At 45.1% G+C, this 22,800-nt stretch overlaps 1 protein-coding gene across 1 annotated transcript in view; it reads right to left on the bottom strand.

Moving 5' to 3' along the window:
• tesk1b (testis associated actin remodelling kinase 1b) overlaps positions 1-19,284 on the bottom strand; it is a 31,630-nt gene extending 12,346 nt beyond the window's left edge. Inside the window, exons 1-6 of the mRNA XM_079491516.1 lie at positions 19,007-19,284; positions 17,749-18,443; positions 4,029-4,150; positions 3,800-3,848; positions 2,049-2,195; positions 1,413-1,495 (exon numbers count right to left, since the gene is read on the bottom strand). Coding sequence (XP_079347642.1) covers positions 1,413-1,495; positions 2,049-2,195; positions 3,800-3,848; positions 4,029-4,150; positions 17,749-17,931 — 584 coding nt within the window. The 5' untranslated portion in view covers positions 17,932-18,443; positions 19,007-19,284. The remainder of the gene's footprint in view (positions 1-1,412; positions 1,496-2,048; positions 2,196-3,799; positions 3,849-4,028; positions 4,151-17,748; positions 18,444-19,006) is intronic.
• Between the last annotated feature and the right edge of the window lie 3,516 nt (positions 19,285-22,800).

The following is a 22,800-nucleotide window of genomic DNA, read 5'->3' as shown; positions in this document are numbered from 1 at the left end:
GCTCCTGTAACATTGAAGAATATCAGTAGGCCTAGCGCTCCTGTAACATTGAAGAATATCAGTAGGCCTAGCGCTCCTGTAACATTGAAGAATATCAGTAGGCCTAACGCTCCTGTAACATTGCTCTTCCAAACGACAACAATACGCTGTGGAAAATGGTCGTCAAGTGTACCGTGAGGTGAGACGCATTCAGTTGGCTAAACATGCCAGACCAGCAGTATGGTCCTAGCTTGGCCTTTATAGTCAATGCAGAGTGCAGACTGGAGGAGAATTGATGGCGATGAATAAAAAATGCCACATAAATGTCATGGCATAATAAAAAGCGCATCTGCCCTGAGCGAGTGGGAACATTCTATGCGGGTGTCAGGTACGTCATGACAGGACAGATTAAATATTGACACCGTCTCAGTGACTCAAACCACCCTGTCGGTCCAACCACCTTGTGCTCTTTTCCCCCTTGAAATGGGGATTGTTAATAATAGTTCCACCACAGATGGCGGGATGAGAACCCACAAGTTTGCATATTTTGGAAAATTACACTACATATTGGTGTAGTTCTGGTGAGTTCTTTTTTGTGTGCGTGTCGTTAGGTCTCGTCCAAGTGTCACTCCGCAAAGACATACAGGCAGAGACAGACAGACAGAAATACCTTTTTGAATGGGGCAACCACTCCTATAGACAGCTTTGTGTGTCCCTGGGTTCCTGGCTGGCTGTCCGAGCACGAAAATAGTGTTTGGTTGGTTAAGGTTTTCACGACCAAGTGTTACTGTTGTGCAGCCTAACACACACACACATTAACTATGATGATTTTGGGTGTGACAGTACAGTACAGTGACAGTACAGAACAGGGACCCCCTGGGGACCCCCACACGGTAACTCTGTCATTTCTTGGCCGTTTCGGATGCGGACCGGCTTGCCGGAACCGGGCCGGCACCCTGGGTGCGTTCCTGTGGGTTTGGAACTTCCGGGGACCCCCACACGGAGTTGCACCACTCACTTCACACGGGTGTGATTTTTCACACTACTTAGTTGACCAGAGTCCCTCAGGGCTCTATACTAGGTGTGCTACCATTTCCCGCTACACTACACAATCTCTAACTAAAGCTGAAAATAGCTGGTCTAAAAGCTGACAATGCATTGTGTTGCGATACATTGTGAGCTTCAGCTTGTAGATCTGCTATCGTCTCCAAAGGTCAGCCCAAGAATGGGTTCAATTATTTTCATACAGAGGAAGTGACCAGACAGTTGGCATTGCCACATGCATGGCATACAAGGGCCTGCAACAAGCACAATAAAGCAACACAGAGAGAGGAAGTGGAAGGTGGGGGGTGCTCAGTATATTGGGTGTGTCTTATCTAATCAGTGTGCGCGTGTGCTGATAGAAATTTGATGATTAGACTGTTAGGACTGACCTGTACTCCGGTATTTTCTCTGCCAGACCAAAGTCCCCCACGACGCATGAACACACACCACTCTCCCAGCGCACCAGGCAGTTCTATACAGAGGTACACAGGTCACACACACACACATCACTTTATGACTTCTGATAACTGTGTGTCTGATGCATATACTGTTAGAAGTGTGTGTGTGTATGTATATGTGTATGTGTATGTGTGTGTGGGTGTGTGTGTGTGTGTGGGAGCGTAGATTATTGTGCATTCATCCGTGTGTAATACATGTTTCTTGCTACCATGGAGGCATGGTCCCTCCGGAGGAGGTACTGTACCTGAAAACATGTACTAAGCTGTGTTTGGGGTGTGCGTGCATATACGCTTGTATTACTTATTGAATTGAATTGTATTACTATATACACGTCCCCACAAGTAGAGTCGAATTTGAGAACTACGTCATAAGTGCTCTAAACTAAACAAACATTCAAAATCCCATAGACTTGGCTGCTATATGACGTAATCATCAAAAGCCATGCATTGGAGGGGCTAGGGCCCCTCAAAGATGTGTTGATGTACAGTTAATACAAACATGGTGTGTGTGTGTGCTCATGTGTCAGCGTGCGACCATGCATGTGTCATTTGGGTCCGTGGCGTCACCTTGGACGTGAGGTCCCTGTGGAAGATGCCCTTGCTGTGGAGGTACGTCAGACCACGGGCGATGTCCAGGGCCAGGTCCTGCCGCACGTTCCATGACAGATACACGTCGCTGTCCAGCAGCTGCTCCACGTTGCCACCGTTGATGTACTGGAGGAGCCACGAAGAAACAAACCATTCATTAAACATTCTATAAATGCCTTCTAGACCAGCGGTTCTCAAACTTTTTCGTGTCGAGGACCCCCCAAATGATATGTAATTGCCCGCGGACTGGGGGTTGGGAATCGAACCCGGGTCTCCCACTTTGGGAACTAATCATCGACCGCTCGCTCACTCACCCAAAGGGGAACAAACCCCCACCCCAAAGTCAAGGGATAGATTAGGTTCTTGGGTTTCAGGCAGAGCTACTCTGCTACATACTGCTGGCACCATCATTTCATTGATTTCTCACGTCCATTACATTGTGAGTTGATGGGACACGTTGACAGAAGCCAGCCTGGACTGGGTTTACGTGTTCAGCCATGGGGTTTTCCAGCATGAGGCCTGGAGGTCGAGTGACGCCCTGTCTAATCCACTGGTTCTCAACCTTTGTCATGTCAAGGACCTCCAGTTAAATATGCAACAGGCCACAATCTACACTCAAAGATTGTACATTTGTATACTCTTGCATTCCATTTGGATGCCTGGTGATCCCCAGACCCGACGTCGATCCAGTAAATCGATCCAGTGTGATGACATGTCAATCAAGTACAGCCGACACAAGAACCCCAGCCCAGAGCTTCCTTCAGTCAGCTAGTATCGATCTACTGAAGTCACCATGTCGACATCAGGTCAGCCCAGCAGGTGAAGTGGCCTGAACCGCCTGACTTCAGTGTGTGCTAGACATCACTAACTAACCACTTCAACTCTGAGTGTACAAGAGGAACCAAATAATATACCCTTAGGTCCATTTGGTGTTTTTTTTTACAAAACTCTCAGAGATAAATTAACACTGAGGATTGAGTCCCAGATTTATATCTAAAAGGTATCAAATGGGGGTCTGTGGACTAATGCATATCAACCGGTGGGGTGGGTTCTTGAAATCTAAAAGGTTCAGAACCCCTGTTCTAACAAAGAGAGAATAGCTGCCGTGTTCACTTAGTCTAGCTTTAGGCATTGCTGTAACAAATGAGGGTAGGAGGTGTTCGTCATTTGCCCAAGCTGTTGCCAAGTAACACATGAAAAGGTTTTTTGCAGTTTGGCACTCTGATCTTAACCACTTTTCCCTATTTTGGGCATGTCATATGCAAAATGTTTGAGATAGGGCTTAAGTTGTTAAACTCGATATTTTAAACTTCTGCTGTTTAATTATGAATCTAATCTATAATGCAAAGCACTTGGGCATCAATGTGCAATAGTGAGCCATTTCAACTGAAAAACAAGAAATTATTGTATTCCAAAAAGAGACTCCCAGTTAACATGCAGCCTCAAAGCCCCACATCCCCCGTCTCCTACACAAACATTTTCCCACAGGACTTCAGGTCTCCTCTGAAAATCTTCAACCTTCACTGTGACTGGGATTTGTGCCTGACGGAAATATATTAACCACTCTATACACCAAATGTCTTCACGGAAAATAGCCGATCTACAAGGTCACAATGTGTCGTGTTGCAAGTTTGTAGATTGGCTATTTTCACAGAATGTTCGCCCCTGAATAGGGACGCTTGGGATGCTTCTATACTGTAAGATTTTCAGAGTTCACGATGGCGTCTTACCTCTGTTAGAGCGTGGAGCTGTCCTTCATTGACACACACTCCTATAAACCTGGAGGAGCACACATACACACACATAAATAAATACAAATACACGCAATTGCAATAGCAAACATCCAGATGTAACAAAAAAGGCAAATAGGAAAAGGGACACCACAACAAAGTGCTAAAAGAACAAAACTCGCAAGAAAGCACTTGTAATGTTAAGTTATACAAAACACACACATAATACCTGAGTATGTTGGGATGTGAGAGTCTGTTCATGAGTTGCACCTCCCTGAGCATGTTGGCTCTGTTACTGACCATAGTGTTCATTTTCAGAGCCATCACCTGACCGGACACTCTGTGCTGCACCTGGACACAGAGAGAGAGAGAGAGAGAGAAATAGGACAGGGAGAGAGACTCATTAAATCAAATGAATACAACAGGCGTTGACACTAAGGGTTGCCCACCTGCCCCTGGCAGGTAAATAAAACTTTCTGCATTAAGGTTTGCCCGACCGGGCAAGTGCTCATTTGAGAGCGGATGCAACAGTCTATAAACACAACACGAGATGTATGTCTAAACACCTGAACGTGGCCGGAGCGCTGTCTTCTGGTCTGTGGAATGTAAAGCACTGTTTACCACGGGGCCCATCAGATGTTTTCTTTATTAAGATTTTAAATGGACGTGCACCTCCACCACTGAAACAGTTCATAGGTCAAAGGGACAGTGGTGACAGAGCAACAAGGGCAACTGCCAGAGGGGCCTGCGAAGTGCCAACCAGATATAGTGTGTTTGGTAAAACAGTCTTCTCTGTTAGAGCCTCCCATCACTGGAACAGTCTCCCAACAGAAGTAAGAGAGACCTCCAACTATCTGACCTTCAAAGTCAACCTTAAGAGGTGGCTAAAAACTAATCAAATCTGTACGTGGACAGAACAACTAGTTGTTCTGTCCCCTGTACCATGTTTATTGTTCCTGTATTGTATGTTAAGTCTCTCCCATTTACATGAATGTGAAAACTGCCGTGTTGATTAATGAGCATTGTCCCTGTCAAATAAATAAATAAATAAAACAAATAGTCATGACACAAATAGTTAGTCACACGAGAGAGACTCGGAGTAGGACCGCTGCTCCTTCGCCTGGAAAGGAGCCAGCTTAGGTGGTTCGGGCATCTGGTTAGAATGCCTCTCGGGCGTCTCCCTAGGGAGGTCCTCGACGCACGTCCCACTGGGAGGAGACCCCGGGGGAGACAAAGGCGCAGTTGGAGGAAACACATCAACTCACTGGCCTTGGAACGTCTCGGAATACCCCAGGAGGAAGTCACTAATGTTGCTCTGGAGAGGGAAGTCTGGAGCACTCTGGTGGAGCTGTTGCCCCGCGACCCGACTAAGGATAAGCGGTTGAAGATGGTCCGGATGGATGGTCATGACATTTTTTTTAATCGCACAGCCCCAGAAAGTTAAAAAAAAATAAGTGTTAAATTGAACTGTAAAGGTCATTTCAAACGGGCAGTGATTTAACGTGCCTATAGTTTATTTTCAATGAGACCTGCGTTTTTTTTCTGTACGCGCGCAAGCGTATTTATGTGGGAGCGGTCCCGTGAAATTGTCGCATGCTCGTTTCGTGCACACGCCCGCGACTCACCAGACCTGGATTCTGTTTAGCTTTTTTTTAAAGTGGTGCAACCACTTCCTTAAGTGACTATGTGTGTGGGTGGCTGGCTGGCCGGGTGGCTGGGTGCGTCTGAGTACAAAAACAGCATGGTTGTTTTTCACCACCTGTGCGCAACCTAACACACACACAAACACACGCACATATTAACTGTATACATGGTGATTTCAGGTGTGCCAGTATAGTACAGTGACAGTACGGTACAGTAGAGGGACCCCCACACGGTAACTCTGTCATTTCTCAACCGTTTCGAACGCGGGGCGGCTCGCCGGAATCGGGCCGGCACCCTGGGTGTGTTCCTATGGAACTCCCCCCCCCCACCCCCACGGAGTTGCACCACTTACTTCACACGGGTGTGATTTTTACACTTGCGTTGTTGCGCCCCTCTTGAGCAGACCTGTAGCAGACCTGTAGCAGACCTGTAGCAGACCCGTCGTTGATCCAGGCAACAACATGTGCGTTCATCGCTTCCCGTTTGAAAGGCCCTCAAAGTGTTCAGTCAATCAAGTCTGTGTCGCGTAAAAAAGGTTTGAGACAGAGCAGGATCGTATGTGCTCTGCAGGTTTATTTCCAATGCACCCGTTTCTAAAGCCTTGTCTTTTGCAACTGTGCAAAAGTAGTCCTTTTAGCTCTTACAGCAGCAAGAATTAAAAAAAATATGGAGAGTGGTTTAAGGACATTTAAGACAGCAAAGAGAACACTTTCCACTTCAAACGTGTCTCCGCCTGTCAGCTGGTCACCACACAGACATACAGTTTTATATATATATATAATTTATTTTATTTTTAGCATATACTACCATACACTCCACACCATAAACAGCATTTACAATCATAATGTGACATGTTGTAGTTACACGAGCAGCACGCTTCATGCTACAATTGCCACAACACAGGATCATCCTTATACTAAATTACTATGGCAATGACATTTGGCACCAAGTTATCTTGGTACTGCTGATGCCGTGCAGACAGCAGGAAGGTCATTTAAGCTCATTCATTCATTCCGCAGCCGCTTTGTTCCTACTATACGCTGCTATGGCGATGTACTACGTCTGGTATGGTAACCATGGTGATACGATATGCTCCCCTTTGCATACGATCTCATCTGCCTGGAAGGGAAGCCCCCCCGAATACATTTAGATCTGTGAATTTGTGCAGACTGCTGCACTTACTGCGACAATGACTGTGCTGACTGCATGTCTAAGACCGACTGTGGGGGTGTGTGTCTGCGTGAGCGAGCACACGTGTATGCCATGGTACAACAGTGTATTAATGTCATGTTCACTGGTGAGTGGAGGGAATGAGACTACACACTACAAGCGATAGTGCTGTAAGCATGAAGATGGGATTAACGGGGGAAAGCGAGCATGGAAGTTATTCGAAGCGCTTGAACATGCATCTACGTGTGTATGTGCATGCAGGATGTAACGATTGGTTACAGCTCACGTATTATTGGCGTGCATTAACACAGTGAGAGTACGCTTGTGGGGGAGGGGTGCACAGGGATGAGAGGACAGAGTTAGAGCGAGGTGGGGGCTCGGTAGAAGAGAGGAGTGGGAGTCGCTGGAGAGACTGAAATAGGCAGATGTGATCCTGAAAGTGACACGGGCGAGGGAGTCATTGACTAGGTCCAGTAGGAAGCAGAGAGCTGGCGGCCTGGATTCTGAACTACGCCACAGGATCAGGATGGAGAAGGGAAATCCACAAAGCCTATTAGGGACCCGGCTAGAGTGCAGAGAGTAATGCTATTAATATACTCGCACGTCTGGGCTTTTAACCTAGTAAGATCAAGGATACCTGCTTCTGCCTCAACCGCCAGTCAGTGAGAGTCAAGCTCTCCTGAATTAAGTCCCCTTCCCACCGTGATACCAGACACGCTCTCTCTCTCACGACTTGAATGAACTAGGGCTGGGCGATATCACTTCAAATCAATATCATGATTTCAGAATTTTGCCTTGATTATGATTAATGAATGACTATTGCAAAAAGATTTAAAACAAAAAACTGCTTCCAAATTATTCCATTAACCTATATTAGCAAGATTACGTTTTTGGATTTTGATGATGTCACACCATGGAAGCAAGCATTGCCTAGCGATGGGAAGTTAAAATACGGTAACAATAATAATAATAATTCTGGATTATTACTCTTAAAAGGGGCATTGCACTCATTTTCAACATTTTACTATGTCATTAATGTACCTTAGAGCTGTTGTGTGGAAATAATAAAAAAGTTCCCCCATTCTGTGTTTCCTAGAACTAGAGGTCTGAAAAAAATCATTAACATGGTGAAACACATGGTGTGTTTCACCATGTTAATGATTTTTTTCATAATTACAGTTCTAGGAAATACAAAATGGGGGGGACTTTTTTATTATTTCCACACAACAGCTCTAAGGTATATTAATGACATAGTAAAATGTTTAAAATGGGTGGTTTTCCCCTTTAACATTTCGTGTTTGGCAAAGGAGGGTTTAATTAATACATATTCGAGATTTCTCGAGTTTGGCATAGATTGTGTTAATTACCCAGGCCGGCCCCGATCTGGTTCCATTCTCTCTCTCACAGGTTTCTAGCACAGGCACAGATGCACAGAGAAAAGATACTACTGTAGTAGTACAGTATTTCAGTGCTCCATCAGCCGTAGAGTCTGCTGCCGGAACGCAGTGCAGAGGATTAGAGGCTTCATAACGGCCTGTATGATAAATCACTGCTCTTTTCTGCTTCCATTGTACAACTGCAGATTTACTCCGAAAGCAGGAGCATACAGGGTTCATTGCAATGAGCGTGACAAAAGCAGATTTTACACTTTTCCAGCCCGATTTAACTATCAAACAACACTTTCCAAAAATAGCAACAATAGCTGATCTCTAAACTCACAACACGTGGGCTTGTAGAATACTCTCCCCCACGCGATAGTCGTTCGACAAAGTATAAATTATGGCTCAAGTGGACCGAGGATTTTCATGTGCATGCTAAAACTGTTAGCTCGGTGCCTCGCTCACTCTCTCTGACACACGCTTCACCCAAAATCTCACACCCAGCCTATAATGCAGATGTGAGCCAAGTGCTGATGCAGCATGTCCCAGCAGTAGGTGTGTTGCTATACTTGCTGGAGGAGCAGACAGCCTGCAGGCTGTGTCACACCATCACCGCCATTACAGTCCAGGGCATACATGGGCAACTGGCAGCCCCCACCTTCACTTAACCCATTTAGACCAGACGTCGACATTTAAAAAATGTCTTTTAAATCATGACAGTTTTCTGAAATACCTCCGTTTCTGTATCAGTGGTGCTCAATATTTGATGTCAAGGACCCCTAAAAATATACATGTATTTGGACGCCGACCACCATCTGAAAATATGTTGTTCCAGTGACCCCCCCGGAAGCAAAGATTTGAGTTAAAAACGTTCGCTGTGAAAGAATATATATTCAAAGATTTGCGCCACATTTTCACGATTTTTCAAAAATAGCAGATCTACAAGTTCGTAGAGCTCGGTGCCACACTATGAGCTTGTAGATCTGCTATTTTTCAATAGCTAAAGTATAACATACGGTAATCCTTAAAACCGCAAAAGGTGTTCCCGCCCAGAATGGGTTAATGCAGGTTAATATCAATATTATTGATTTGATATATATTAGATATATTTATTGAATTCAGTTACAATGCAACATGCAAACATGTCCCGCTTTAATTACTTCAGTCTATATATGTAGCTTAATGACTAGTATTAAAATGTTTGTCCTTTTTTGTCCAATGTATTTGTATTTAGTTCATAAAGTTAACATAACTATAACTAAATGCATTTGAAATGAAATAAAAATGTTACTTTTCGGGATTCCAATTAAAAAAATGTCTAAAAGTTCTTCAGGATTTAAATTATATAGCTAAAATAACTGATCTACAAGCTCAAAACGCGTGATCTGCTTTTTACGACAGAAATATGCAATGTGGCCCTCTGGCGTGAGTGTGGAAATATATTGGCTCTCTCCATCGTCAAAGTTGCCATCATTAGTCCAGGGGACGGACACAGGCTTTCTCTCTCTCAGTTGTGCGTCTGCGAGGTGTGCTTGCTTTGTTTTCTCAAGCGCGTGCATGCGTGTGCGTGTGTGTGTGCGTGCCTGTTGGGAGTCCTTGTCCGTTGGAAGAGTAGTCCAGTGGTTCTCAAACCAGGTGCCACAATATATACAGTAGCCTACTGTGTGCACACTCATTTACATACGTATTTACAGAGGCAAATTCTTGTGGATTGTCTATTGTCAAAAAAAAAGTATGAAATTACGTTTTTTTTCTTTTATTTGGCTTAGTAACTACAAATAAACATTTGCAAGGTGACAACCAGGCAAATGTTATCTTCTTGAAAAGATATGAATACTGTATGCATACATGTGACATGAGGTTTTTACTTTCCCTTTGGTGTGCCATGGGTACAACAGGATTGAAAACCACTGAAGGTGTGTGTCTTCAATAGGCGTCTCCATGGAATTGTTGCAAGAACACCGATGCATAAGCCCTACACAATGGTTACTCCACTCCACCTTATGGTGCAATCAGACAAGCATGCACCGCACGTGCACACTCTAGTGCCAGCTATCAGAGCTGAGACAGTGGTGAAGGGCACACCTCTCTCCTCTCAATCATGAACATGCACTCAGTCTTCCTAAAACATACTCCGTCTTGTAAAGTGCAGTTGTCAGCTGAAAAAGGTCACGGGCATCTTTCGCTCCGTCTCTCTCCGTCCCCCTCTCTCTCCCTGCAGTGAACATGTGCAGTAGTGTCTGTAATTAGCCAGCGGCAACGATGAGACAGACGGATAAAGAAAGAGGGAGAGAGACATGGAGATTTAATGCATGTCTGAGACTGCGAGCGGTACAGAGACAGCTCTCCAAGAGCAGAGACGGGGGGAGAGAGATGGAGAGAGTGGACGCGGAGAGGAGTAGAAATAGAGAGCAGAGGAGAGACAAGACATAGGAGAGAGAAAGAAAACTGGGTTTGCGGAGCACATCACTGCACATTGCGCTCTGCTGCTAAGGTCAAGAGTGTGTAGAGCACGAAAGAGAGGGAATGCATGACTACACACACAATCGCACATACACGGCATGCACACACACACACACAACAGTGGGACATTGCCAGTGGATTTTGGCACTCACACCCTCTTGTGGTTTTGTGGTTTTGGTGGCTAGGATTGAATCGATAACAGCAGTTAGCTGGTGTCATTTAACTCTGGCTTAATATAAACCCAGTACATCAAAAATAAACTTAAAATAAACCCCACTGAGGTTTCCAAACAAATGACACGTGAGAAACCCTTCAAACATTCGTTTCTTCTCATTGGGAATATCTGAGAGCACTTGAGGAGCTTCACTGGAAACGTTTCAGTCCTAGCTAAATATTATACTTTTCTTTGGCATCTACACCACCGCTGTGCAAAGACGAATTGCCTCTATAATCAATGACACACTGTGAGCTAGAAATGGAGAGGGGGGGGGGGGGGGGGGGGCTACCAAAATGAGGCCTTGAAGCTGAAAAACAGCTTCTTGTCTTCTTCTATTGAAACACTCAACCTCTGCCTACACATATGCTCTTCCTAGAACCCCCCCCCCCCCCCAGGAAGGATGACAACAAGAGTCGAAGTGTGTGTTTACATAAGTGTGTGTATAAGCGCATGCGAGTGCATGTTTGAAAGGAGGCGAGTGGCCAAGTACAGTCCGTCAGTGAGCGAGCAGGGAGGTCTCTCCGCTAGCTGGGCTCCTACAGAACCTGATCTCAGTTCTGTCTAGACCAGGCAGGTAGTGACCGACACACAACCCTTTAGCCTGTTGCAGAAAGCCAACATTACACACACACACACACCACCCACCCCCCCCCCACATTCGCGTGCCTAAACACAAGGTCACTCCAGTTCACATGCTGCCTCCAGGAAAATATATGTTCATGCTCGTGCGCACATGAACACACATTACGTCTTCAAAAACATGGCTTATTGCTTGTAAAATAGACGTTCTGTTGGAAGGAGTGAGTGAAAGCGAGTGTGCAAGCCAGCTGATGGTGGGTTAGCGTGGCCTAGGTCTTGCTGTGACAAGTAAGGCATTCAACGGCAAATAGGACATTCAAAGAAAAAGGAAAAAAAGCATACTAAAACATTCCCCAACCCTCCAAGTCTTGAGCAACTTCCACGGAGAACACTTCACACACCTGAGTTGTTTGTTTACCTTTAATGGGAGGGGCTTCCCTTAAGGCTCAGCTGAGAGATTGGATTACCTGTACTCCACAGTCCACACACGCACACACAGTTGCACGCACGCACACACAGTTGCACGCACGCACACACACACAGTTGCACGCACGCACAGTTGCACACACAGTTGCACACGCACACACACACTTCTGAGCTTGTAGCACATTTGCTATAGCCCTGAATCGCTACAATTGAAAAAATATGTCCTGGCGATTCAGGTCTGCCTACGGCGGCGTCAGTCTCGATCGAAAATCTGATCGCAGCAGCTGATTGGCTATCAGCCCCGTCACTCGACAGCGTCAAACAACAAACATGGCTGCCGCCACTGCGGAGAAGTAGGTAGCCTTGCCGAGCCATGGGGCCCATAGGGCAGGAGCCTATCTCCTGTTTCTGTAGTGTGAGGCAGCTTGATGTACAAGTACACCCCTGGACATGATGCTAGTATGTCGCAGGGACTTACCCCCAATCCAACCCTTATGATGCCGAGTGTCAAGCAGGGAGGCACTGGGTCCCCAATGCCTTTGGTATGACCCGGCCGGGGATTGAACCCCGACCTCCCAGTCTCAGGGCGGACACTCGAACCACAAGGCCACTGCTGTGACTCGCGACCGTATCAATCTGGCTATTAAATCGATCTATGATAAATAGTTTCTTTGCAGAAACGGTTATATAAACATCATCCGACATATTTTACCACTATTGTTTACATGCTAGTAGCGCTCTTTGGCTGTGTTTGTTTGGTTAGCAATAGCAACCGGGTTAGCCATAGCCACATCCCAGAAACTGCTGCCGTGGGGAGGGCTTTCAGTCTTAATAATGAAGTGAAACGAAATGAAAATTCAGACGACAGTCAGGCTACATTTGCTATTTTGGGTGAAGAGATTTGGTTTAGCGTGAAAAAGCAGCAGACCTGGATTAGAGCCCTGGGGGACCCCGGTCAAATAAGTATAATTATAGTGTATGGTTAAGACATTTTGCCTAGCCGAACAACTCCACTTGCATGACACACTGCAGATCACCAACAGAGAAATTCACAAAGACAGGCGCGCGTGCACACACAAACACACACCTCTGCTCTGAAGTGTCAGCAGAGCAGGTCCTGACTGGAACGAGGGAGGAGAGGAATAATAAAGGGGAAAAGTGTTTTGCTAAGCCCTGGAGGTTCAAGTCAAAACTGGCACTCCATCCAACACCGCGATCCAATGGCAACAGAGTCAGACACTGTGTGTGTGTGTGTGTCTTTATTTTAATCACAAGCATATGGAAGATGGATAAGGTTTTATGTGTGTCTTAATAATACTGCTTCTCTCCTGACATTTTATCCTCACAGCAAAATCCAGAGTGGCACTCTTCCTCTGGAAGTCTGGATTGTACTGTATAGTGCTGCCAGAGCTAGATGTTTTCCAGAGCTAGTCCCTACTTGTCTTGAGTAAGACGGATCCCATATCCAGACAACATACCCCCCTGGTCTTTCAGAGGTCTCACACACACACACAATTGATGACACAAGAGCAAAAGGTAGCGATCAAATGAAGCAGACACATGAACACACATGTAAAAGGGGACGTTCTACTTTGCCAATCATTGTATCAACCCCGTACACAGGTACTAGTGTCTGTCATTACCTACGCAACCATTGACATTTATTTATATTTTTGTGGTTTGCAATGTCCCTTCAGCAGACTAAAATCCCTCTCATGTGTGAATCCATTACAGAAAATGCCCACACACACACACACACACACACCTCACCAATACAGGCTGTACAGTAATTGAACTAATCATAGCTTTATAGGATAATTATTGTGATGTTTCAATGTTTACTATGGCGAAGCATCTCACTAGTAGGTGATTCACAGACTATCGCTTATGTCCGTTTTCCACAACAACTGCAATGAGCCAATCGCGGCAAACCATTGAAGCAAACCCTGAAATTACCTGTCGTGCCCATACCAATAATAGCATTGCAAGTTATTTTGAATTACCAGGGAAAAGCCATCACAACACACTTCACCCTGTTCCGTAGGGTTAGCACACCAGATTTAAACAAGCGATTAAGGACTCCAAGTAGAGCATCACATTTTTGGGCGCACACACACTGGGAAACCGATCCACACTGTGCACTCGCTCTCTTAGATGGTCCATTTTGGGAAAGAAATTCTTCAATTCAATTTAACAGTTAACAATTAATTGAAATTTCTGCAGTTCCATCATTGGGCGGTTTTCTGTGAATGTAATAGTGTCTGCGTGCGCGCACGGCCGAGGAACACACATGTGGGCCGGTTTAAAAACATCCACCCCATCTTGGTAGTCACAGAAACGTCTCTGATGTCACATACAAGACTTTATTTTATTCCTTATAAAATATGTCATTGCCTGGCCCTGCATCTCAAATGGTCAAATAAATATTTGATTAAGGAATATAATATGCCTTTTGTATTCTTTCTATATCAGAAAAATGTAGATTTTTATGTTAGACATTGAGGGAAGTTAAGATTCTCAGATAAATAAATAAAAACATTGCTTATCAACTAACCGGTTAATCGATCGATAAGGTTATCAGAGAGAGAGATAAGGTTGGATATAGTTATCAATTAATGAATTAATCGATAATTCCCATCCCTAATAAATAACCAAATATTTCTCATTTGAAGTGAACAGAAGTTATGTCGAGAATGTAAATCCAAAGTTTAAAAGGAACATTGGAACAATGGTACTGTGTGATTTATTTGTGATTTCCATTGTGTTCTGACCAACAGTGGATCAGGTCTGGTTTGAACCTGATGGAAACAAAACTGGGAAACCAGCAGGAATCCTGCACATGCAGACCAAAGCAGGGTCTCACACACAAAGTCAAACCCTGAATGTTAATTTAACTCTAAATGGACCTGTATGGGTCCGTTCAGAGTTAAATTAACAACACTCAGGATTTTGCCGTGCACAAACACACAGACCAGCAGGACTCTTTCTTTGAAGAATATTAAAGAAAGATGAAAAACAACACCTGAAGGATTTGTCTTGACATGCATGCACCCTTCCTTTCTCCCAACCAGCTCCCCCAGCCCTCCCACACCCCCCTCTGCCTTTTGGGGGGGCTGGGGGGGGGGGGGGGGGGGTTGCACAATGGCACACCGGTGAGGTGAATGGTTGCCTTGCTTGCCGTGAGGCTCCATTGATCTTACATTGACGGGGGAAGAAATGGCAGGTCGCCAGAGTGTTTGCAGCAGAATGAAGGATGCAGTAGCGAGGATTAACACTTCAAAGTCTACGTGCACTACAGCACAGACCCGCGTGTGCGTGAAAACTTGGCTCAGTTGAGTTTGTGTCCTTCGCAGCATAAAGTTGACAGAAATCCATCGTATCTCTGAGAGGGCCGATCAGTAAACTTCTTCAGCAAACGCATTTCTATACCCTAAGGCAGTGCACAGCAACAAAATAAGTACAGTCTGCATAATGCTATTAGGAGACAATTACACAACACGACATTGCCACCAGCTAACTTTATGGCAGTTCTCCTGAGCCGATAGCTGTGGTAATACATTTGCATATATATGGCACGCTATCAAAGGGCGAGCCGATCAAAACCCAAGTGGCATCTCAACAGGTCAGCAGTAAACACAGTGACATTTGCATCCTCATTGGCCATTCAAAGGGCAAAGCGGAGGGGAGGGAGTGGCTTATGAGGGCCCAGTGGCCCCTTGTGCCATTCTCTGGTTGTCCAGCCGTTTTCCTCAAGAGTATGGTTACATTAGAAGAATTGTTCAACAAACTGAACTCCAGTGAGTTCATGCCAGGCACATTTTATGATATACCAGGGGAAAAAGGAAAAACTTTACCCAAGTTTCCCCAATGTGGATGATGTGGATAAATAATAGGCCATAGTTCCAGATTACCAGCATACACTTATTTATGAAACGTGTTACGTGATTTGGTTCAACAGGTTTCAACAGTATATAATATATTGCGTGCGTGTGCGTGTGCATGTGTGTGTAGAGTTAGGTTCAACCACCAAGGTGTTCTGTATCTGTTAACGGCATACTGTAGGCCTACAGTAAATAAGTACTTAAGAAAGTTCTGCCTTTATAAACAGAGAGCAGACAGACAGTGTGGAAGGTGAGATGTGTTCTACTGGTCACAATGAGTCCCTAGCTAGCCAATACTTTTACGGCGGACATGATGGGGAATGTAAATAGACGTAGGGCTTTAAAGTGCGCACACTTGATTTCCCGCTCCTCGTCCTCCCGAGCAGTCCGCGATGGAGAAGGTCGACGCGGAGCAGGAGGGAGCATCAGAGGGGTTAGGGTTTTGATGCTTGGGCCTGTATACAACCGCAAGATGGCTCAGGTATGTTTTTCTTGTCAGGACTTGGGCATTATTCCTATACAACACATAGAAATACTAGCGCAGCGCACCATAGGAGGACACCTTAACGAGAACAACAACTAATTCCTTCTAGAGCCCGACTGATGACAGATTTTTCTGGATTCTCAAAAGATCATAATCGGTGGATTATCAATGTTTTTCGTAAAACATTATGCAACCAAGCAATGATTGTACACGTTCCCTCTTCAAAGGCCCATATTGTTTTAAACTTATACATTAGGGTTATATGCACATTAAAGGTTTTTTTTGTAGATGATTATTTTTGTCTCACAGATCTGGCCTTTAATGATGCAATTTGTTCCTTAGGCTCATTATATTTTATCTCCCATTTATTTTATCTCTCACAAGCACTTTATGAGGCAGTTCAAAGAACCGAGACATGCTGGTCCCAACAGACAGAGTAGGGTTACCAGTACCTGTGCTGGATCTAGCTGTCCTGACCGGATCACTTACAAACTAAAACACTGTGTTCCCCATCCATGACATGTGGGTCAGTGGGGTATGGCGGGTCATCATTAGCAGGGTCAATGAAGTGTAGGTTTCCAACATGACGCCATCGGTAAATCCTCACTAATCCTACAACAACATTCTGTTCTCTGCTCGTCTAATTTGGGATGTTTGTTACCAGAGAAACCACTTGTTTTCTTGATGGGGAACTAGTAGACAGTCATGTTTTGGGGGAATTTGTTCAGCTGACTGACTGGCATGATTTCTGGTTGTCATGCGGTCTCTGACTCTGACCATAGCTACCAAATTGTGTTCTTTATCAAGTGACTATAACTGGATACTTAGCCAAAAAAGCTTCAAGGAAGTGACTTAGTGGGTGGGCCCAAAGCACCTTTAATATTTTAGTAAAAACACAATTCAGCTAGCTCCAATAAATATCTAGATTCTAGCTAGCTCCAAGCTAAATCCAGACCATCAATATTCTATATGTACTCTGAATATTGACTTTGTCATACTCTATGTTGTTTAATACAAAGAAAATAACTGATGTTCAACTGAAAAGCATGGGGCCTTCCATCTGGCCAGTTGAAAATCAGTTATCAGTCTGACACAGAAGTATACACCATAAGGTCTTATGGTTATAAATTACCCATATGAAAGCAGCCTAAGATGTGTGGACTATAGTATAGCCACTTAATGGTGCTTCTAACACAGACCTTAACCCGGCCTACACCTACGGTAATCGAATGCTTGCCCCCAAAACACACTGCCACATTTTTCTTGCGGACCACTGAATTAGACCTGGGGCGAGCATGTTTTGGAGTGAGTGTTCTTGTATTCAACCCTACTGCTACTACTGTAATGTAGGATCTACACTACAGTAGGCTACCTACCATGTGCATGTTCCTAACACAGGACCTCACTCACGTTTAGTTTTTCAGGCCAGGGGTTAAATAACATAACTGCTAGTACATAACTATATCATGCAGTCCCCACACACACACACACACACACACACACACACACACACACACACACACACACACACACACACACACACACACACACACACACACACACACACACACACACACACACACACACACACACACACACACACACACACACACACACACACACACACACACACACACACACACACACACACACACACACACACACACACACACACACACACACACACACACACACACACCCCTCACCTTGAACACCTCCGAGAAGAACCCTGCACCGATCTTCTCGCAGATAAAGTCATCTATGCGGGCCAGGCTGGACACGGCGCTGCGCACGGCCCGGTAAGATGAAGGCCTGATCCGGTTGGGTCCATGGACACTGTGGATGAGCGGCTCTGATGCTCCCTCCTGCTCCGCGTCGACCTTCTCCATCGCGGACTGCTCGGGAGGAGGACGAGGAGGGGGAAGTCAAGTGTGCGCACTTTAAAATCCAGCCCTACGTCTATTTACATTTCCCATCATGTCCGCCGGCCGCGGCGGTGCGCAGGGTTCCGATGGCCAAGTCAGTTGTTTATTCCAAATATCAGTACTGTGGGAAGTCCGGTTTGTAATTATAGGCCGTTAAATTCCCCAGCTGTCAAAAAAGTCCCTGCCGCTCTCTGGTTATTTCTTCAGACTAGGCAACCGCAGTGTGGCGGTGAGTGAGCGGTGGTGCACTGGGTTTAATTCCGTCATGCCTTCGAGCAGTGGAAGGCTCGGTGGTTCTGAAGTGCGCAGTATAGGCACCACCAGCGTGTAGAACCACAGGGTTCCGCCGTCTTGGCAAGCGGTCGCCCCGGGTTTCCTTCCCTCTGCAAGAGTAGAGCTCCCCTCCCGTTCCGTTCCACCAATTCAATCCACCGTTTCCCGTCGGTCCGTCCGCGGCTCTCCTCTGCTGCAGATCACTGCGGTCACACGACAAAATACAATACAAACACGAATGTCACTGACTCACTGTAGTAGAATGAAATGCATCGCGCCGTTTATTCTGGTGCACTTCTTACGGCACTATTCTGGTTATCTAGTTGTGCAATGCTGAGAGCGTCTGTTCTGCAGCTGACCCGTTTTCTGCCTGCACTTCACACGCGCTGATCCAATAATCACCTGCTGCCAGTAGCCTATTCATTCATAGATTTTCCGATCGCTCCATCAATTGGAAACGGGACGTATAAAATAGATAGGTAAAATGCATGTTGTGTTGGATCATGCCTTCTAGTCCGTGTATCGTGACACATTCTCGCCACAGCTCGACTGCGGCTCCGGCTCGTAAATAATGGATGATAAACTGATCTGAGTTTGAGGGTTCATCTGTCACCGAAGTCCCACCGGATACACAGACACACACACACACACACAGCCTACAACAACACATGTCATCATTAGACCGAGGGCTTTATGAGTCAACAGGAGCGCATCATAAACCAGTGCGAGCAGCACATGCATTGCGTAGCCTATGGATTTGACTTACCTGGCCTCTGTCCTATGATGATAAGATAACCACCACGCACGCTTGTCCTCGGTGTGCTCCGCCGCCGTTCAGGGTGTCGTGTCCAGTTACCGAGGGCATTTATTTTACTAATTAATCATCTTTGTGCACCTTTGGACCGAGTCACCGCCGGGGTTTCGTTTTACCTCCGCGGCGCCGCCTCTCAGCAGCGTTTGTTGTGCGGCTTGTGTTGCATCGCATGAAGGAAGCAAGCACTGCACAGCACACACTAGTACACACACACACAGCACAGCAGAGACTTTTGGTGTGTGTGTTTTATTGGAGGAAGCGTCTAGGCTGGGCGGATCCACACGTGATCACCGCAAAAATGCACCTGCGGGGGCGCTTAAATGGGTGTCATTCTCACCTATGCTGGGCACTGAAGGCAGGCTGTATTAATAATAATAATAATATCTGGGATTTATACATAGCGCTTGTCTAAGTAGACTCAAAGACGCTTTACATGTGTGGCAGTGTGGGGGCCGGGGGGAAACAAAATAACAACTTTAGGCCTTTTGTCTAGACATTAATTCTCCAAACTGAGTGACCACTGACCAGAGTAGCAGATATGTATTAATACATTTCATGGTTGATTGCGAATATCGTGTCAGTCAGCCACAATAATTTGGTCATAACAATATTGTGATAAAATCCTTTTTGCAGTGCTACACCACATACCTAACATTATGGCACATTGTGAACACATTTTACTGCTGCCAACGTTTCCCCAGATGGACAGCCTTTACAGCGGCTGACCCCCGACACCCCCCAGTCCACCACCCCAGAGCAGACACAGCTAAAACCTATTCTTGATCATTACATTATTGATAACTCATTCTATTGGTCTATTGGTTCTGTCCTATTTACAATAGCTAAGCCAGGGGGGTGATAAAAAAGGCATACAAAGGTCTTAGACAATGGTATGAAACATATATTATTTAGTGTTACTGCTCACTTATTCATTGTGCTTAAATTGTATTTCCTTTGAGAATAGTCCAAGAGAGTGTGTGTGTGTGTGTGTATGTATGCATGCATGCATGCATGCATGCGTGCGTGCGTGCGTGCGTGCGTGCGTGCGTGCGTGTGTGTGTGTGTGTGTGTGTGTGCGCATGCGTGTGTGTGTGTGTGTGTGTGTGTGTGTGTGTGTGTGTGTGTGTGTGTGTGTGTGTGTGTGACTGTGTGCGTGTGTGCGTGCGTGCGTGTGTTGACCCCTGTGACCCCTCTCAGTTGCCTCAGGGTGACTTTAGCTTCTCACAGAGCTGAACCTTCCGACAGCCATTCTCCCTAATGACTTCCTGGCATCTGTACAGACCAACTCCAGGCTAAATCATTCATTCAGCTAACACATCTTATGACAACATACAATTGATCCAAAGCTATACAATTAACACAGAGATGAACCAAATCAATATGATGAAGTCCATAAATCAAAACAAGACATTATATTATCATATTCCACACAGCCTATCCTAGACAACATGTGCCATTCTTAGTTAAATTCTGAGTTAAAATAAGACTTAATTTTGCTGTACAGGCTTTTTCCAATCTATAGAATTTACCCCTTTCTTCTTCTGAAACACTTTAACTCTTCAACAAAAGGCCACACTATAAACACACCTATAGGCCTTTTATTGAACCCTTAATTGTTGTGGTTTCATTATACATAAACATCAAAACTGCAATATGTTGACTACATCACCAATGTAAATTTGTTTTGCTTTAAAATTACTAAAATGTTGTTTCTTTATAGGACATGGGTCATGTCCGAAATTAGTGTCCGACATGGGGATAGGAGAAGTATAGGTTTTATCCTTCGCTCTGGGCAGTGCCTGGTTAACATGTAAAGTGTATCCCAAATCAGACTTAACAGGGCAGGAGAACTCTGGCATTGTAATTCCTGTTTAACCGCAGACTATAGAACTGCAGCCCCAGAAAATCAATATCCTGTGGTTCCCATCTGACTTTGCTAGTAGACCAGGAGAAGCATGGCTCCTGTTAATGCCTTCGGCAGGCGCTAACGACCACACTTTGCCGATTCCCCTGCTTGGCCTATAGCAGGCTGTCCCGGGCACCGAGGCAGGGGGCCAGGGAGCTCTAATTGGCTTTCGGACCACACCAGCTGTTTCACACGTTCGCCTGTCCCTGAAGAAGGGAGGAGGGGGGAGTGGGGCAGTTGCCACATGGTACCCCCACTCTTTGATGGAGGCCTGCAGCCAAATCAGCTGAGATGGGGGTGGCTGTACAGTATTACAGCACACAGCACACAGACGCTGCATAATGCATATAAAGAGATATACATTCACAGATGCCCTTGCCCTTCATCGCCATGGGAGAGACACATGACTCTAGGTTGGTCACCAGGGCAATGCATGAAAGTGGATCAAAAGGGAAGTGCTCCTGTCCATGAGGGAATTGTAAAGTACTTAAAGATAGACCTATAGGCCTTGAGCCAGAAGGGTGCTGGATCCCTTAGGACCTGCATAGAAATTATATTTACTGTGTAGATAGATTAGAATAGATTGTGTTAATTTCTTTGTGACTGTTGCTCAAAAAGAAACAAGCGCACAGTCTAGTGGCAGTCCGCCGCTTAGGAATATAAGCATTTAATACACATGATATGACTATGTCTGCATTCTCTGCTGCGGCACTAACACTATACTTAGTTGATATCATACACAAGAGATGGTGAGATTGGTGACTCAATACCCGCTGCTTTTTTATTGCTGTTTTTTTCTTTATCAATGCCACTTTACCCATGCTCATGAATTTATAACTGCTGCTATTTGATGTGATTTTATTATCTGGTCTGTTTCATTTAATTAACTAAGTCACTTCAACCATGCACATTACATACATGTACATACACACTCAGATTTGATGGCCATTCATGCTATTCTTATCTGCTGGATTTCCACCTGTGTACAAGAAGCATTCTGCCTTCCATAGTGTTTCTTAATCATGCACCTTTTGTATATTGGACTTTGTGTATTTGATTTGACTGCTCCTGTTATTTTACTTCTATATTCCTTTAATTCTTCTCTATTCTCTTACCATATTCTACCTCTTCCTGAATATATTGAGAACACAAAATAATTGATCTTATATGTGTAATCGTGTGATGTGACAATAAAGGTGTTTCTGAGTAGCTCAACTACAGTATAAGGCCTGTCTCATGTGTGATGAAGGCAGAGCTAGGGGTTGTATGTGAGAGTCAACATAATGAACTATAGGATGACGGCCTCATGGTGGCTATCCCATGACAAGAGGGAAAAAAGAAGGAAATCAATGCAAAAAGACCCTTGAGCCATACTCTCTTGTACTGTGTGTGTGTGTGTGTGTGTGTGTGTGTGTGTGTGTGTGTGTGTGTGTGTGTGTGTGTGTGTGTGTGTGTGTGCGCGCGCGCACGCGCGTGCATGTATTCATCTTTGCACGCTTGCATGGGTGTTGTGTGTGTATTTGCAGTGAGTGAGTGACTGACCCATATCATGTTATCCTGAGGGGCTGAGGTCACAAAAGCATTAAAACACCCATGAAATATGACGGAGCGTTATGAGTCTGACACAGTGACCACAATGCTTCACTCTAAAGAAACTATATACTGGACATGATCGCTAAATATTGGACTTCAGCAGACAGTTAACTTCAGCCGTATTCCCTGTTTGCACTTTGCTAGACAGCAACAGTGTCGCTGTAGCCTGTTTTGGGGATACAATAGACTGTTTTTCACATATTCTCACTCCTGTCTCTACATGCCCTGTAGTTCCTTAGCCTGAGTG

Source organism: Electrona antarctica (genome assembly GCF_951216825.1).
Source record: "Electrona antarctica genome assembly, chromosome: 21".
Classification (NCBI taxonomy): Eukaryota; Metazoa; Chordata; class Actinopteri; order Myctophiformes; family Myctophidae; genus Electrona; species Electrona antarctica.
The sequence above is the reverse complement of the archived record's forward strand: the minus strand, read 5'-3'. Positions and strand labels throughout refer to the sequence as shown.